Genomic DNA, 17763 nt, shown 5'->3' with positions numbered 1-17763 from the left:
CCAGTCTGCACAGCATGCATGCAAAAAAACAAACAAACAAAGATTTCATTTGCAACATAATAAAATTATAAACAGACTTTTATTACCTTGTCTTATTGGAAGGAGCTTTCTGTGTTGTCTAGAGCTTAGAGTCATTGCAGTGGTGACAGGGTTGTGCGAACACAAAGAGGAGAAAGCAGATAGAGAGACAGAAACAGAGCAATGCTGAAACGGTAAAATTACATTTTCATCTGAGCGTGATCTCATACCATGAGGAAAGTACATTAAAATTCGGATATTAATACACAAGCACACAATTACCTTCAATTAAAACAGTTGTCCTTATTTTGTTACGGCAATTTACTGACACAGGAGGTGATGCGACTTTCAGGAGACATTACCGCCGTTCGTATTTCAAACGCAGCTTAATGACTAACTTTTAGTGTTTGTTTAGAGTTTACATCGATGGAAGAACCGCAGCTCATAGACGACAGAGAAATTACAAAAGTGATAGGGAATTAAACTGTAAGCAGCATGTCTTTAAAAAAAAACCTCTTGATGGTGAAGAAAATGTTGTAGAGATTTGATATTAGATGGAAGGCGTATGGTTGGAGAAACAACTACACTATTAATAGATATTGGTGTGTAGATATAATGCATTTTGACTAAAGGTTGAACTTTTGGGGTACCACAAGGTTCTGTGTTAGGAACAAAAGTTAGTATTATGTTTAAGTGACATAACCAATCAAATGACTTCGTTATTTATTCCGGTAAAGATGTAAAGCAGTGGGAAGGGAACTAATGCTTTAAAACAGATATATTCCAGTAAAACAGCAGAACATGTGTGATAAGTGAGGCTGCAACTAAAAGTGCATAAAACCAGATTTCTGGGGGTGACGGAAATTCAGTGGTAAACAATGCATGAGGTGAAATGTCTAAAACGTTGCAATATAAGGGGAATGTTATACAGATTTTTTATTTTAATTTTTTATGGAAACAGCGTTACAATTTTGTACACAATTGTAATAAAAACCGCAGCTATTGTCTGTTTTGTTCTAATTTATGGAAATGTTTAACATCATCACCTTGTTGTTTTTTTTCTCGTTTCATTTTTATTAAAGAGGTTCGGCCATTCAGATAAGAAAGCTTGTGACACATGTAGGTGTAAATGCATTTTTGCCATCATGTTCGATTTCACTTGTCTATATTTGTTCTAATAATGGCATCAAGAAATCTAAATAAATGTTGATGTGTTTCATTTTTCATTAATCCTCCATGTTATTTGCTGATGTGGGTTTTCTCTGTGGGGAGTTCAGCCCACACTCCTGCAGGCAGACATGGCAGCAGCAGCAGGACTGAAGTTCTCTGACAGCAGACACAACTCTGCACCGAAGGATTACTGATGTGTGTGTGCAAGGAATTAAGGAATTACGTCTCTGGATTAGCATCTGAACGATCCCCAGAATCACTCAGTTTGTACAAGACAGCATTTGTAACCGAGTAATGTTATCCATGCTTCTACCTTGATAATATAAAAAGTAAAAGTCTGAAAAGCTTTATATTTCTTCAACAGTTAAGAAGACAGTGTGCTTTTTTTCTTTTTTTTAATGCAGCAGTTACACAGATAAAGCCTGTCTCCAGAAATCCAAGCAACTTTAAAAATGAATAAATAAAGGCCTTGAACCAAAACTGATCTGACCCAAAATAATACATTTACTAAGATACACAGCATGGAGAACCTGTTGGAAATGGAAATCGGGCTACCACTGAACTTATTGTCTGCAAATTAAAACCTGCAGCTTCCTGAACATGAATAAAGAATCTAAATGAGGAAAAACCTTTTGAAAGCTCGTCTCTGGACAGCTGGACAGAGACACACAGAGAGAAGGAGTGTGGTTTTCACCTGGCTCTCCACCAACATGGCCATATCCATGAACATGTCATGAAGTTCCCTGATGCTGTTTTCCAGCTTGATGATCTCGTTGTGCCGCGTCTCGATCTCATTCATTGCTTGTTGGGTGATGTTATCCATTATTATCTGAGGATTAAAAGAGACGTGAAAATAACAGCAAGAAAGAATAACATATTCTTTTTAAAACATGGCTATAGAGTCGCTTACCCCGGAGGTAAAGATGGCAGGGTTGTCACTCTCCAACATGCTCTCCAGCTCCTCATTTGTAGTGTTTCTTCCAGCTAAGTGGAAAAAACAAACCAAACACACAAATAAGCTACAGTCATGTTAAAGTGGTGTAACTTCTTTGACATCACATGCAAAGGGAAATTTATCGTTTGCTTAACAAAAATCTTCAAATTGTCTCATCACTCTTGCAGAAACCAAAAATTTCAAAGCAGCCAACATTCACTGTGAAAGAAACCGACGTGGCAGAGCAAGAATTTGGTGCGATAAGAGGTTTTATTCTGTCATTTACATGTTTAAGACAAATATTTAGCTGCAAAAACAAACAAACAAAAAAAAACTCTCCACGAATGATTTGACTAACAGCCATTTCTCTCATATGACTTCTTACATGAGTGAACCAATAATTTTATACATCTTGTCTTGTAATAAAGACGAAGCAAGTAGAGAACTCCAACATATCGACTGTGCAATATCTGAATTTATTTATTTATTGTTGTTATGATGTAACTTTCTGCTTCAGTCGGCCTCCGATCCAGCAGTTCACTGCGTTCAAACTCAGGTTAAACACAAGTGGTATTCCTATAGGCGTTGCCATAGAAACACATCTGCCATAAATCACCGGGCTCAACATGTGGTGAAGTGATTCTTCTGTGAAAGCTTCAACTGGACTCCTCCAAAGATCATTCTTGTCTTCAAGGTCAAATAATTTAACTTATCTGGTCCAGAAGGCCTTTGGAAACACCAGTAAACTTAGTCGAAAAGGTTTCCTTTCATGGCCAGAGTCCTTTCAGTCTAAGATGATGTAAAACTAATTTTACTCTGGGTTTTGACATTGGCCGTTTTCAATTCATAGTCATTTGAAACCTTGGTAGTTTCATGGTTGTCCCTCAAAATCAGATCCAATTTCCTCCAGTCTCAGGCTGAGGATGGCGGTTTGGGTCTGAGGCTGATCCAAACCGGTTTGGAGCTGGAGGGAAGCTCCCCAACGTTAAGCTTTATGAATGGCTCTGAGCTCAGGCCTTCAGAAGACATGTTGATATTTACAGCCAATAAATTAAAATGAACTTTTCCGATTCTGGGGAGATTAAAAAAAAAAAAAAAGCTGCCAGAATTATGTGGGAAATTTCTGCAACTCAGTGAGGCATAATTTTTTAAGTATTGAGTAATTTTGACTATGTTGATGCAGGAATCCACAAAAAGTTGTGTTGATTCAAATAAATCTATAAAAACCACAATATAACATTCAGGCCAATGGTAAATTTATCCAAACTTCTGTTGAATAAAGATATTTTTTTCTCTTAAAATCAGTCTGTCAGGATGTTTAAATGACTTTAAGGTGCGTCATAATAGTTTAGCTTCTTGTTTTCGAGCTCCTCTCTGTAACTCCAGTCTCCCTCCACCTACTAATCCTCGTGTATGTCACCATCGCTTCCTGCTGCATTTGCTCCTCATCCATTTTTATTTGCCCCAGCAGAGTTGTCCTACTTCATGAACAGTTTTTCTACATCTCTTGTAATATCCTACAGTGTGAATGCGGAAACCGCCTGCAGAGTTGCTACTCTGGAGGTCCATTACTCCCACTGTTACGGCACGTCTCTGTCAGATGTTGTCAGCATCATTTCAAAATCGTTTCCATGCACATATTAAATCTCTACTTGGTCTACATACAGCTCACAAAAGAAGTTTTTGCTCCATTTCTTTTTTGTTGTTGTTGTGGAAAACCTAGTTTCCATCAAATAGTTTGTAGCTGTGGAGTTTAGTTTTTGTATGAGCCACAAAAATATTATATAACACAGCAACAAAAAAGAAGCATGAATGAGTATGTCAGCTTTCTTTTGACCTAACAGTAAAGAACAATATTCTGGTGTAATACGTCAATCTTCTTAATATATATTTGTAGTAACTCCTAATTCGCCACATCCAACATGGCGGCTCCACTTCAGCCTTGTGGAAGCCTGAGGGAGAGACCTCCGTTCTCTGCTGGAGGTCTCAGAGGTTGTTACTGGAATCAGCTGCACCAACTCCTCCAGCCTTGGGGTCAAAGGGCCAAATGCACCAATAAACACTCACATCGCTGAGGCCTCCAATCTCACAACCTCTGTAGTTCCTCTCTGAGCCTCCAGGCTGCGCTCAACCTGTATAATACCGGTTACAGAGGCTTGGCTACCAGTGTTTTACACCCAGCTGTTATATGCTGGATTATTCATTTTTATACAGCCTGCATCTCGAGTCCAGAGTGGTGTGGCAGGTCCTGACCTCTACTGTTCCTGTCCTGCCTCACATTAGTGCCTCTGCATCCTCCTCCAGTCCAGCCCCCTGTAGCCATTCATGAAACTTTCTTTAACTCTTACTCAACCTGTTGGTGCTTAAAACTTTAAGTTTCTAGACATTCACTTAGCAGTTCGTTACAGTGAGGCATCTTCCTAATGTATTCAGGGATCTTGACACTCGCTGGTCCTCAGCCTGCCTCCTTTCTCTTGCCATACATCTCAGGATGCTGGTCTGCAGATGGAAACCTCCCAAGTGCTCGCTTATTTTCAGATAAAGCAATCTCTATGGGTTGTGTCTACATAAAGATTGTTATCTGTGGAGGCAATTTGCAGCACCCTAGCAAACTGCAATATTAAGTGATGCTTAACAGTATTAAATGGATGTATTGTATATTGTAAATGTCAAAATCTAGGCTACTGCAAATCTAAAAAAAAACGCAGAACAATTATATTTTTGCCCATTTGTTTCCCACGGTAGGGAAAACTGTGTGTATTTATAAATAATGATGGCTGCCTTCCACTCGGCACATGCTGGCTCGTTGTCCTGGTGAAACCAAGACAACTAGTGAAACAACTAGGATGAAACTCCATTTGTGTGTTTCCTGCTATACAAACTCGAGGGAGGCTGAAGAGATCCTCTTACAGGAGGAGATTACTGGATTCCTCAAACATGCATGCAAGAGTCAAGGCAACACCAGGCATATTTCTGATGAGGGAATAACAACGCAATATGATGTAAAGCTCAAAAAAGTCGAATTTACGTGATACTGCCTCTTTAAATAATCTCCTAAAAGAAAGGCGCCCCATTAAATCTAATAAAAGTTCAAAACTGCGTTAAAACCTAAATATTTTTTAGTTATTCTGCCAAAGAGCAACAGATTGATTTTCTCTAAACTTGTCTTTTGCATTGGTAGAAATATGATCAGCATTTAGATGAGTTATCGCAACTCAGTCTGTGATAAAAGCCTCACAGTGAGCCAAGCTGAGCTTACAGCCATAAAGAGGAGCATAAGGCGGCGTGAGCTGATTATGGTATTAATAGCGAGTACTATAGCCTTCCCCAAATTTCTTCCTTTTCACCACACAATCATAAAAGTGGAGGGTTTCTGGAAAGCTCAGATTATGCAGATGTCCAGGCAGGTTGCTCTGCTCTCCTTCCTCCCTGTTAGACTCCAAACAGCAGGAGCGCAACCACAAAAGCCTCCTTCCACGACGTCATCAGAGTGTGTGCGTAGCCGTGCGTGTGACCAAGACTTTGAGGATGTTGGAGATTGAAAATGGGACACAGATGAAGCATCAGTCAAACTTTACAGGACTTCAGCTCCACTTGGCTAAACATTTATGAAGCAAATCAACTCTATTCACACCAATGAACTTCCATTTAGGTGGCATGAAGTGGTCAAATACTTTCACTAAACAACTTAAGAATCTATTTTAGTTCACAATTCCAATTTATTTATTACATTTTTTTTTATGTGCAAAGCGTTAGCTCACACACACATGCAGACACGTCGTTGTTTTCTTTAAAGCCCTTACAAGCTCCAAGGGAGGCTCTTAATTGTTACCATGGAGACCTAAACCCTGAAAAATCCAATATGAAGCAGAGAAGTATAACTACACCCATAGTGTTCATAGGCTATTAAATCTTTAATACTACCTTGCTGGCAGTAATTGCACTATTTCATTTCCTGTGTCTGGTGAACCAGAAGCGTCGTCCTCCAGGAGCGGAGAGCACAAAAAAGGTCCTCAAGCTTTCCATGGTTGTATTTTCCCCATCCATAATTAGAATTATTTTGTAACTCTTTCTTGTTAATCTTATAAGAAACATTACAGCTCAAGTCAGATTTTCTATACAGGTGAGGAGGACCTTGTTTGACCACATCAGAGTCATTTTCCTGTGCCGGAGCGAGCAGCTAGTGGAGCGGTCCGATGGGAAATGGAAAACAATAATCAAATGTCAGAGAGACACCCTGCAACGCCTGAGGTCGACCTCTCCTCGGCTCAGTCGGCCTGGCTGTTTACAGCACACAGGTCTAAAATACCAACATATGCATTTCTACATACGTTTTAGTCGACAAACAGATTTATTTGGATGGACGGAGGGATGACTTCACAACCCTAAATAGCAGCATCGTCACGGTGGAGCTGAAATCCTCCAACACGACGCTCGCAGGGCGCCCCGGCATTTCTTTCTTGTCCTTTTCATGTCTGCACCCATCAGGCCGGAGTGGAGGTGAGCGGGAAAAGAGAGAAGCTGCGGCAGAATCGATACCGAGACCGAATGTTTCCCTCAGCGTGTGACATTTTATCGATTCACACACAAAGCCAGTCAGAGGTGTTGGAGCTGCAGCGACGCAAGGAATTAAATCTTTACATGAACAGAATTAAAAGAAAGGGGAAAATCCTCCCTCAGACTTGTAAATAATTAACATTTCCTGCGTCCTCAAAGCGCTGCCTGTCTTTCTGTGTGTGTGTGTTTTTTTTCCATTGATGCTTGTGTGTGATCCCTCCCTTGGCGACAGTGAAAGCCTCCTGTGATTCCAGCAGGTGACGAATCAAACCCGAGCGCATCTGGAAGAGCTCAAGGAAAAAGTGACTCAGGTGTTTGACTTCATGAGGTGTGTTTTTGTCCTTTGACTAGGCCCACAGAGTGCTGTGAGCCCCACTGTCGTCTAGAAAGTGGCGCACAAAGTGGAGATAAACTTGCTGCATGTGTCCGGTCTTCCCTCAGCCATCACCACTAAATAAGTCACGGCGTTCATCTCTGTATGGACGCACTTATGCTTTGCGTACATTTAGGCGACTGTATCACGTATTAAATGAGGAATCGTCCATCTGGTCCACGATTGAAAGGCTTACATTTAATACCTGTCAGTTCATCTGACGCATTCGGCGCAACGGGGAAGAGGAGAGCTGCGGTAACCTGCTGAGTGCGTCCAAGTGTGTGTGGGTGTCGATGAAAAGCGATTTGATTCTGAAAGCGGTTGTTGTGGCGCCAGGGAGACACAAATAAATGACAGAAAAGCGAAAGTGAAACCTGAGCCGCCGTAGAGGGAAAAACACACTCTCCTTCTAGGATTTTGTTTATTAGAATATTGCTGGAAACTGAACACAAGTGTCCAAAAAAACACACAACACTTAAGAAGAGTCAAAGAAAAAAGTCAAAATGATGAAACAGAAGTTGAAATGAATAAAACAAAAGACAAAAAGGAATATTAATAGTAAAGTCGAAATGGAGAAAATCTTAATGTTGCCAAGTATTTCTGGTCGAGTTTTCAGTGCAAATATTTTAGATCACTTGAAAAACGAATTTACAAGTAACTTTTCAGCAAGATATAGGAGCTTGTTTTACGTCAATAATTCTTGAACATTGACAAAAAGGTACTAGTTCCACTTGAAGATTATTTCATTCGTAACATGGAAAAAAAGAAAAGAAAAAGAAGTAATCTAAGATATTTGCATTAGAAACTAGAAAACAATTCTTGGTAAGATTTTGTGTTTTTGCAGTGTGATATTTTCAAAATAAAATTTCTACGCTGGAGTAGATTAAAGTGATATAAAACCAAACCAGCACAACGATCTGCTAAAACCTCGTGGAAATGAACATCTGATCATCATCTGGATGCACCTATAAGATCTCAGCCAGAGCTGATCTAATTCAAACGTTAGCTAAAATAAATTTTAAAATGAGTCAAAAGTTGTCGGTCCCTCTAGCCCCTCACCACGTTCCAGTTATATTCTAAATAACTCATGTTGTAAAATAAGATAAAAAAGTTTTGACGGGTTTTCCGGAAATTCACCGGTTTTTTGGAATTTTTAAAAAAAAACAAATCAAGATCTTACTAATCAAAGTGAACAGGAAAACTATTTTTCTCTGTTGCTTTTTGTTGTGTCAACGATGTAACCAGAAACCTGCTTACAGGTTGATCAGAGAATCTCAGTTCGTGTATTTTTGTTGTCCTTGACTCAGGATTTTGAGGAACGGTCTCTTCAAAATGCCTCTGGTTTCTCCCAATATGCCGTTTTAAATTGGAAACTTTTATTACGTCTATTCCTGCCAAATTAAGCCCATCGGTCTTGTGATGGTTGGAAAGAGAAATGATGCATTTTTCTGTCCATTTCTGTTTACTTCTGCAGTAAATTTAGAACACTTCTTCTAGTTTAGGTTCCGATGTAAATGAGCAAAAATCTCCAAAAGGATAGAAAATGTGATCTTGCAGTTTGCTGAATATCGTTCACCAGTGGAAACTGTGTAAGTTGGAGGAGCTGGAGCAGTGTCGGCTCGAGGAACGGGCAACGATCCCAGCGTCAAGATGAAGTGAGCGCATGGAGAATCATCCAGAGCGACTTGTAGCTGTAATTAATTGCTGCAACAGATGTCTACGGAAAGCAGTGAATTTAGAGGAGAGAGTAATTATGCACACTAAAGTTTTCTATTTTTCCTACTTGTTGTTTGCTTCACAGTAAAAAGAAAATGAAATGTTGCAGACATGCTCTCTGAGTGAAATGATGCAAACGATAAAACAGGTGGATACATTTGAAAGTCACTTCGTGTGAATGAAAGCAGCTTCATTTATTTTATTTTGTGTAATTATTTTGGGACATAAATGAGAACAAAGAGCCCTCTGGTTCTGTAATTAAGTTCTTAAGCGACAAAGACAAGTCATTTCAGTTTTATTTCGTGTGAACTGAACCTTGAATACGAGGTTGTGGAAGGAAATTTACGAATGAGGCGCATGAAGAAAGTAACTGATTAAAGCTTTTGGCATCAGCTCAGAGTCTCAACAAAAAAAAGCTTTCCAACACTTAATCTGGAGGAAACTTAGTGTAACTCAAAATATATAATATAAAATGTATTAATTTATCATTCTGCAACAATAACAAGCTGTGTTTGTGTTTTTAGGAAGTTTTTTCTTATCATTTCTGAGTTATCATTGTTAATGTCTTTCCATATTTACTTCATTTCTTTTTTCTGTATTCTTTATCATTTAGACCTTGTCATAGTTCATTCCTTAGTGTTTAGCTTCTTTCTTAATCTTTGTTTATGTTATATTTCAGGTTATACGTTCAAGTTCCTGTGGTGTTTTCATTCAGATTCCTCTGATCTCTCCGTCGTTTTCTCCTCTGATCAATTTTCTCCTAATTTTACTCACCTGGTTCCTGTGTCTCTGATCCCATTTCCATTGTTTTTAAAAGGCCCAATTTTAGTTGTTGTTTTTTTGTCCTTTTATTTCATCATTAAAACTTTTCACTTCACCCCTCTTCCTCTGGTTTTCTAGCATTCGAGTTCAACAAAATGCAAGCTACTGATACTTTTGCTGTCCAGATTTTATTTTTCAATTAGAGCACAGTTAAAACCTACTTTTACATTTCAGAACGAGAATGATTGCAACAAGTGAAAAGCAAATTCACATTTGAGCTGCTCTAGAGAGTTTTAGTGCCAAAAAAAGAAACTATGGTTGGATTTGACAGTACACCGTTAAGCACCATAAACCCATTTATCGCCCGTCCTCGGTGTGCATTAGTGGATCTACTCACTGATCTCCAACTGTCTCTGAATGCGGCCCTTGCAGCGCTCTCTGTAGTCCGACTGCGTGGTGTTGTACTCTGACATCACCTCGACGAACTTCCTCGACAGCGTGGAGTGCTGGGGAAGCGAGGAAGAAGAAGAAGAAGAAGAAATGCTTCATCCAGGTAGGAAAAACAGCTGCAGTTAGATGACAGAGAAACGTTTTCCCAAAGCCTTCTGTGTTTGCTTGAACTCTACCTGCGTTTTGCGTATCCTCAGGTCAGCTGACGATCTGTTCTGCCCTTCCTCCTGCTCAATGGTTTGCTGAATACCTGAACAACAACAAAAACATACTAATATATAAACACTTGATCAGCAATTGACCATTTAACTCAAACAAAAACTCAGAACAAAATCTATTTCAAGATTCAAGTTTTATTGCACTGGATGCGTCATTTTTTTAATATAATTTTCTAAGTTACTATTCCTGTTTTTTCATTTTTATTGCTTACATATTTCTTTTAGAATTAGTTCTTTGTATATTTCTTTTTCTAATCTCATATCAATCTTTTGTTGAATTTAATTATGATAAAACTCTTTCTTGATGATTCATTGCTCCTTTAAATCTTAAATGAAGTTTCATTAATTTTACAATCTTTCTAGAATAAATTATTAACTTAATTATATATAAGTTCAGTCCATTTTTACCATTTAATTAATTCCCCAGTTGTTTCTTTTTTCCTAAAGTCATTGTTTTATTATGTATTCGTCGTTCATAAGAATCTTTCTTGAATGTACTTTGAAATTATTATTAATTTGTTCTTTTAAATCTGCCAGAGTTATGAATAATTTTGGACTTAAATGTTCCATAAAATATAACAAAATGCTACTCAAATGTTTTTTTGTTTTTTTTTTGACAAATGTCTTCCAGAAGAAATATCGACAGCCGATTTGCTTCATCCTCCCCAAATCTCAGCCATCTCTTTGCAGAATTTAAAAATCTATTTTCTGAGCTACATTTCCTGGTTTTAGTGAGGATGCGACCAGCAGTGATCAGCTGGAGATAAATGTGCACCAATCAGATGGTTTAATAATATAAATAACAGATTAAAAACTATAAATAGGTTGGTTACTGAGCTCTTATGTCTATTTATTCAAGAATTTAGTTTTTGAGTTGACAACGTTTATTTTGTCACCTTATAGTTTGTGGTTAAAATCTGATTAATAGTGTTTAAGTAATTACACATCCTGTATTTGATTCAAATTTTGCATCAAGTCCCACCACTAGAAAAAACTTGTACCATTAGTGTAAAAAAAAAAAAACACACTCACAAATCCAGAACATTTTTAATAATTAAAATCATTGATCACTTGTGGCTAGAGAGTCAAATGGATGCAGAACCCGAGTTTATTTGGTGTAATCTGATTTATTTTAATCTGCATTTAGAGCTTGCAGACCACTGACTGCAACGTTGCTAACAGAAATGTAAATAATTACGACTTCTAGCCATCAGCACCTCAGTAATAAGTGTCAGTCATGTTTCTGCCTCTGGAGAACGAAACCTCCATGAATAAATGAAGCCGTCTGGAAGCTGCTGCAGGCTGAGCAGCAGGTCTCCTCTCCTGGGAAGGCAAAGCACCTCCACATGAAAACATCTGATTTTACTCCTGACTATTTGTCTTTTGTTTGTTAAATGAACTGCTCCATATTATTTAAGAAAACCCTCATGTGTCACAGTCCCAGGCTCGTGGTTTTGTTAACTGACACAACGTTAACAGACGAAGACAACAACGACTTACTCTTTAATTTAGAGCGAATTTTGTTGGCCAGTTTCTTGATGTCTGCCATGAGGTCCTCGAGCTCGGCTTTGGTCTCTGAGGAAAACGGAAACACAGAAGAAGAAGAAGTAGAAAGAGGAGATGTGAGAAGAGACGTCTTTGTACCGCCACCAGTTTCATGGACAATGAAGATGGTCTCTTCCAGACAACTGATCAGCTTCGGCTTCAGCCCACAGCAGCACAGGTTTTCTAGCCTAACCTTGCTTTAAGCTGGTTCATAGCGATTTTTTTGTCCTATCATGTGCTTGCTCACTAATGCTCTCTAACAAACCTCTGGGATCTTCACAGAGCAGCTGCTTCTGTGCTGAGATGCAATGACACACAGGTGGACTTCATCAACTTACTGGCTTACTGCTGAATGAAATGGTTAATGAAACCAGATTTTACCTATGAGTGTTAAATGAATAGAATGCATGTAACGCATTTCAGATTTGAATAGGAATTTCTTCATGTTGGTCTATCACATAAAATGCATCAGGTGTGTGACTGTAATGTAATGAAACTGTTGAAAAGTTCAAATATTGGGAATACTTTTGCACAGTCGTGTAAAAACTAGTAACCCTGAAGCATTAATTACAGTTTCACACACGGGAAAAACCTAATTTATCATTTAGATGTCACACACTAACCAAGTCCCCATTAACAAGCAGCTGGGAGACAGCGCACACACCCACCCACACACACACACACACACACGCACGCACACGCATACAAACTTATAAGATAGCACAGTCGACCTATTCAGTCAAAGTGAAGTGCCTGCAGTTCTTCTTCATAATGAGTTTATTTCTGCATATTTCCTGCTTCTTTAAGGCTGCATAAATCACAAAGATAAATTAGGTTCAGCGGTAGACCTGTTGAACCAAAACTCACTGCAGACATCTGAACCCAATTACCGATAGCTTCAGTGGATGATTTGATTACACAGAATGAGACTTCAGTCACCGGCACACGTTCAATTATTAAAACACAATATTTGCACCTATTTTCCAATAAGGAATAAGCTTAAATTGTCAGATGATCACATCATATTCTTCTCTACACGTCCACTAAAAATCTGCATTATGCGAATGCCTTAATGTCAGAAAAGGTTTGATAATTAAACCATCTAAAAACAAAAGAACCACAATCCACACACTCATGTTGTGTTCAGGATTAGAGCTTAAATTAAACCAGCAGATCTCTGAGAAACTGATTCGTCGTCTAATTAGGTAAAAGGCAAATGGAGGATCAAGGGAATTCAAAACACATGAGAGAAATTGCTCCAGAAAAGTAAATTTATGCAAATAGAAACAGAAAATGTGAATATTTTAACAAGTAACAAGTACTAAATACTTTTGCATATCTCTTATTTGTAAGTGCTACAAAAACAACGTTCATCAAAAAAGTCGAGGCGCAAACAATCCATCAGTATCGGCTTTAGACAGCGTTTAGTAGTAGAAGCTAAAAGGTGGGGGTTCATAAAGAAATGGTCCCTGGTTCAGCCTCTCATTATTCCACTTGTTCATGCAAATAAACTAACAGCTTTTAGATTGCAACAGTCAGCACTATGTTTTAAACAACTTATGATCCACGTTTTTCAGTACAATAAAGCTTTAAAGCTAATTTCTGTCGATGTTTAGCTGCCAGAAAAAAAAACTTGTCTTTTTGTCTGTGGAGGGTTTTCACAAAAAAGAATCTTAAACTCCGTTTCAGACAATGTTCAGTGCAAAATAAGTCAGGTTACGTCTTCTTAACTAAACTGAATTAACCTACTAGTATTCAACAACAACATGGCGATTAGCTATTTGTATCTTTTGTTGATCATTTCTTCCTACTGAAGATGAGAGGGAACTATCTCCAAAGGACAAAGACAGAAAAAAAACTACACAAAACATACACAATATTTCTTTCTTTTTTGGCCATTTTGTTTCTTAACCAGGAAGTTGCTACATGTGCGGTAAAGAGTTTGTCAGGGTCAGAAACAGACGTGAGGTTATGACCTTATGACCTATGAGCTGTGGAGTGGGCCTGTCTGTGGATATGAGCAAAGGTCAAGAGGTTTCTCAAATAGAATATTATTCTCTTACGTAGCAATTCCTAAAAAACAAAAACAAAAAAAAAAAAATACTGTAACTAATAATAAGAATGAGGATATGTAACATGAAAACTTTGGACACCTGATGACTGCCTGTGGGTTTTTGTAACCTATTTGGAGATATGAATATTTATGATAAACTTTATTTTAATTCACCAACTTCATGCATACAAAACAAAAGAATTACAGACAGAAGTATTGATCTACTGTCACGGTGTGTGGATGAGGTGGTGAGGAGAGACGCAGAGACCCAGGTTATGATGAAGATGATGATGAATTTAATGTTAAATGTCAACGGGACAGAACAACGGGGAGCACAACGAACACAGGACGCACGACGAGGATCCGACAAGAGACAAAGAGACAACAGGTGGGACTAAATACAATGGGAGGGTAATCAAAGAAACGAGACACAGCTGGGGAAAAAATGAGCATTTAAGGTCTTCTGTAAATACAGTTTCTTCATCAGTTAAGATTCCTGCACGTTTATTCCTAATCTAAAAATTCACACAGATCGCATCAGATGCACAGAGTTGCAACAACGTTGCTCAGAAGCATTTCAATGAGACTTTTGGGTCACAGAAACGTAATGTCAGCGAATGCCAGGAAAGAGTCGCCGGCTTCCTGCAGCCGTTCCCTAAAACATCCAGCGGTTCATTAACATTAAGTTGCAGCCTGCACTCTTTGGGGGGTTGTGAGAAAACAAACACGGGGTCTTCAGAGAGCATTTCACGACACAACCAATTTTGAAAGTAACGCACTTGCAAGCATTCGCCGTCTTTGTCAGAAAAGACAAAAAAAGATCACGGTAAAAGCTGAAGTAAAGGGTGTAAAACGAACATCAGAGTGCGAGAAGAAGAGGACCGGAGCCTCAGAGAGGCGTAAGATTTAGAAAAAGCGCTCTCTGTTACTTCTTCATACCTGTGCTGCTCCACCAGGGCGGCTACAGGGCAGCACAGAGATAATAACATCAAAATTGAGGTTGGTCTCAGGTTGTTACAAGTGGGGTAAGTGTGCATCTGAGTGTGCGGCGTGTCTTTTAAGTGGTTAGATTTGATTTGCTTCTCGTGGCAACCGAACAGAGGAAGCCAACCTGTCAGATCAAGTATCCATTCAGCCTCGTTATTCGCCGTGTGAAAAGAGGAAGAGTGCCGCCAGAGACGAACGAGCAGAAGGAGAAGCGAGACAGAGACAAATTAGAGGCCAGAACTGAGGACTCAATTGAGCCGCGGCTTCGCACTCCGTCCCTCTCCCAGACGTTTTCAGACGAAATCTTCAGGTCACGCTTGTTGCCATCATTAAGACGGTGTTGCTATGGAGACGTGCGCCGTTGGTCCTCTCGGCAGCTTCAGATGGTTTCGAAAGTGACAGAAGGAAGGAGAGCCGGAGAGAGACGCTACGAGGCACTGAGATATGTGGGAGCTGGAAGAGGGGCACAGGAAACAAATTCAGACTGGTTTTACATTTTTGTTTTTTATTGTCGAGGTCTGGAGGAGATAAACGGAGGAGAAAATGGGTTCCACATGGTTGCGTCTGCCATTTTTCTTGTTACTCTCCTTTTGTGGCAAAAAGACGACAGAAACTCACTGAATAAATGTAGTCGTACTTTATCAGCCTAGCAAAGGGTTTTGTCGTCCTGGAGTCATAAACAAGTAAATAGGACAAATAAAGGGAATCTGTATGGATTTCAAGTTGCACTGACCCATACATAAAGCTACATTACAGATTAAGGTCGACCTGTGGCCTCCACGATTTCCTCAACAACGTATCTGGATCCTGGTAAATTTGGAAAACCTTTCTGTGTGAAGACTAAGCTATGACGTTACTGCTGTGGAAATCTGCACAACTTTCTGCATCTCCACCGCCAGTTTCAGCTTTTCTGTGTAGGAAAAGGAACCGTCCGCACTCAGAGACACATCTCTGCCTGGGCTGTCAGAAAGAACTGTGCACAAAAAAACCCCAGACGTCTTTGTCCTACTGCAGGTGTTGTACAGCACAATCATGCTTCAATCCAATCGGGTCGTTGCTCAGGTATTGTTTTTTCTACTCGTTGCTAAATCTGATTTTAAGACTTGAGGATTTCTCAGTGCAATAAGTCTTTATTGCATTAAAAGCACAACTCAGAAAATGCATTACTGTCTTTTTGTCTTCCAGACATCAATCTATGTGCAATTTGGAGCTGTGCCTGCTAACCTCGGAGCCCAGCTCACACTGCTCTGAGCACAGCATGTCGACTTGCTTCTTTTGATGCAAAGAGAAATGGCCCATTGTTCATTTCAGCTGATTGGAGAAACCGTTTTAGCCAAAGCAGCAGCAGAAAATGAGCTACATGGCACCAGTCGAGCTAATTTTTTAAATTAATTTTTTATATATTTTTTTACAGCAGATTAGCTGGAGAACTGCCTGACATAGGCATGATGAGGTCATAATCCCTCCTAGACCGCTATTTTCATTTCTGTGCTGAGTGATCCATGTAGGTGAACACAGGCCACAAATACATATCAAATCGGAGCTTTTGAATCAACACCTTTACGTTTCTTTCATCAGGAAAGTGAAAATGTTTAGGCTGTTCTGGCTGTGTTGTATTCATTCTGTGCCGGTGCTCTTAGGTTGGAGCGTTACGAAGCAAACATGCACCGAACATGTCAGACTTTCTTTTAAGCATTTTGTTTCAGAACATTTCCCGGATGTGACTTGGCTCGGTGTTATTGCACAATGTTGGAGCAATTCTTTCATTAGAACCAAGGACATGGGAAAACAGTATCAAAATCTGCTACTCAAGGATTTGATCTCAGATTAATTTGTGGTCAAACTGGAGAAACATAAACTACGAGCTAAAGTTTGAGTATTCTTCATATTTAGCCGTCAGCAGGTCCCACATTTAGACAGATAGTGTGACTGTCCAACACCAAACAAGCTGCTCCGCTCTAAATCCGCTTTCCGACTTTTATCCGTTTATCTTTTTTCCTCCCTCTGCTCTCTCTGTAAATGTATTACCAGCCCATTGTGTGTTTGCTCTGCTTATTGATTGTCTAGAGTCCAGAAGTCAGAGAGACAGAATCTGAGCTCATCCCTCAAACATTACCAACATTTACTTTTCTGCTGGAATACAGTGTGAGCGCAGCAAACGGCAAAGTTTAATCCCACAAAGTATCGCCGGGGGTCTTAAAAACCTTCATGTCTCCGTGACAACGACATGTGAGCATTTCCCAAAAACCTGGCTGCATTAGACTTTGGACGAAGATGTGCTCCCTCAAAAACTCATCCATGGTGCACTGAAAACTGAACCTACTAAAAACAAATAAGACTTTTTCAGCTCAAAATATTTATTGTAGTTTGATTAGTTCTTTTCATGACCAAGTCAGGCGTTACGAGAACTGAATAATACCGATTTGTAATGATTTGGCTAATTTAGTGTCTAACTTTTTTTTTTTAACAAACCCATCATTTGGCTGAAAAAAGAGCCCACACTGTATTTATAAAACATGCCAGGCGTATTGGAATCAGTCCTATTTTTACCTGTAGTCATTAATTAAAACAATCATAACAACAAACAGTTTCAATTTTTAGTGATGTTCAAGAAGCCAGACTGCTAAATGTGCTTCTTTCTGAAAACAGGCTTCAGTTCAATTACAAACCCAAAGTTACGTTTTGGGGGTTTAATTATTGATGAGACGCTCCATCATTTTTTAAGAGTTAAATAGTTGTACAACAAAAAAAAAACTGTAATACGAATTTGGTTCATATTGTAGAATTTATGTATTTTCTGTAATCTAAACAAAAATCTGAATTTAACTTTCAATATACTTGGATGAATATCCCCGAATAAGACAAAGAGAAAACACACCCTTTTTGTAGCTGGTATTCTTCAGGTTGGATAGTATTTTTACTTTTCCTATTAAAAATTGTTATACATCTCATTTAAATTGTCTGGTTTTCTGTCATCAAC

At 39.0% G+C, this 17763-nt stretch overlaps 1 protein-coding gene across 4 annotated transcripts in view; it reads right to left on the bottom strand.

The window, feature by feature from the left end:
- Window positions 1-17763, bottom strand: part of stx1a (syntaxin 1A (brain)) — a 38838-nt gene that overhangs the window by 6024 nt on the left and 15051 nt on the right. For 3 of the 4 annotated variants that reach the window (XM_016670236.1, XM_016670237.1, XM_016670235.1), the window contains exons 3-7: window positions 11699-11773; window positions 10157-10230; window positions 9928-10036; window positions 2099-2172; window positions 1883-2017 (exon numbers count right to left, since the gene is read on the bottom strand). In XM_016670236.1, coding sequence (XP_016525722.1) covers window positions 1883-2017; window positions 2099-2172; window positions 9928-10036; window positions 10157-10230; window positions 11699-11773 — 467 coding nt within the window. Of the gene's footprint in view, window positions 1-86; window positions 125-1882; window positions 2018-2098; window positions 2173-9927; window positions 10037-10156; window positions 10231-11698; window positions 11774-17763 lie in introns of all 4 variants that reach the window. The other variant, XM_016670238.1, reaches the window with a different exon arrangement.

Source organism: Poecilia formosa, unplaced genomic scaffold, assembly GCF_000485575.1.
Source record: "Poecilia formosa unplaced genomic scaffold, Poecilia_formosa-5.1.2 Scaffold31, whole genome shotgun sequence".
Classification (NCBI taxonomy): Eukaryota; Metazoa; Chordata; class Actinopteri; order Cyprinodontiformes; family Poeciliidae; genus Poecilia; species Poecilia formosa.
This window is presented reverse-complemented; position numbering and strand designations above follow the sequence as displayed.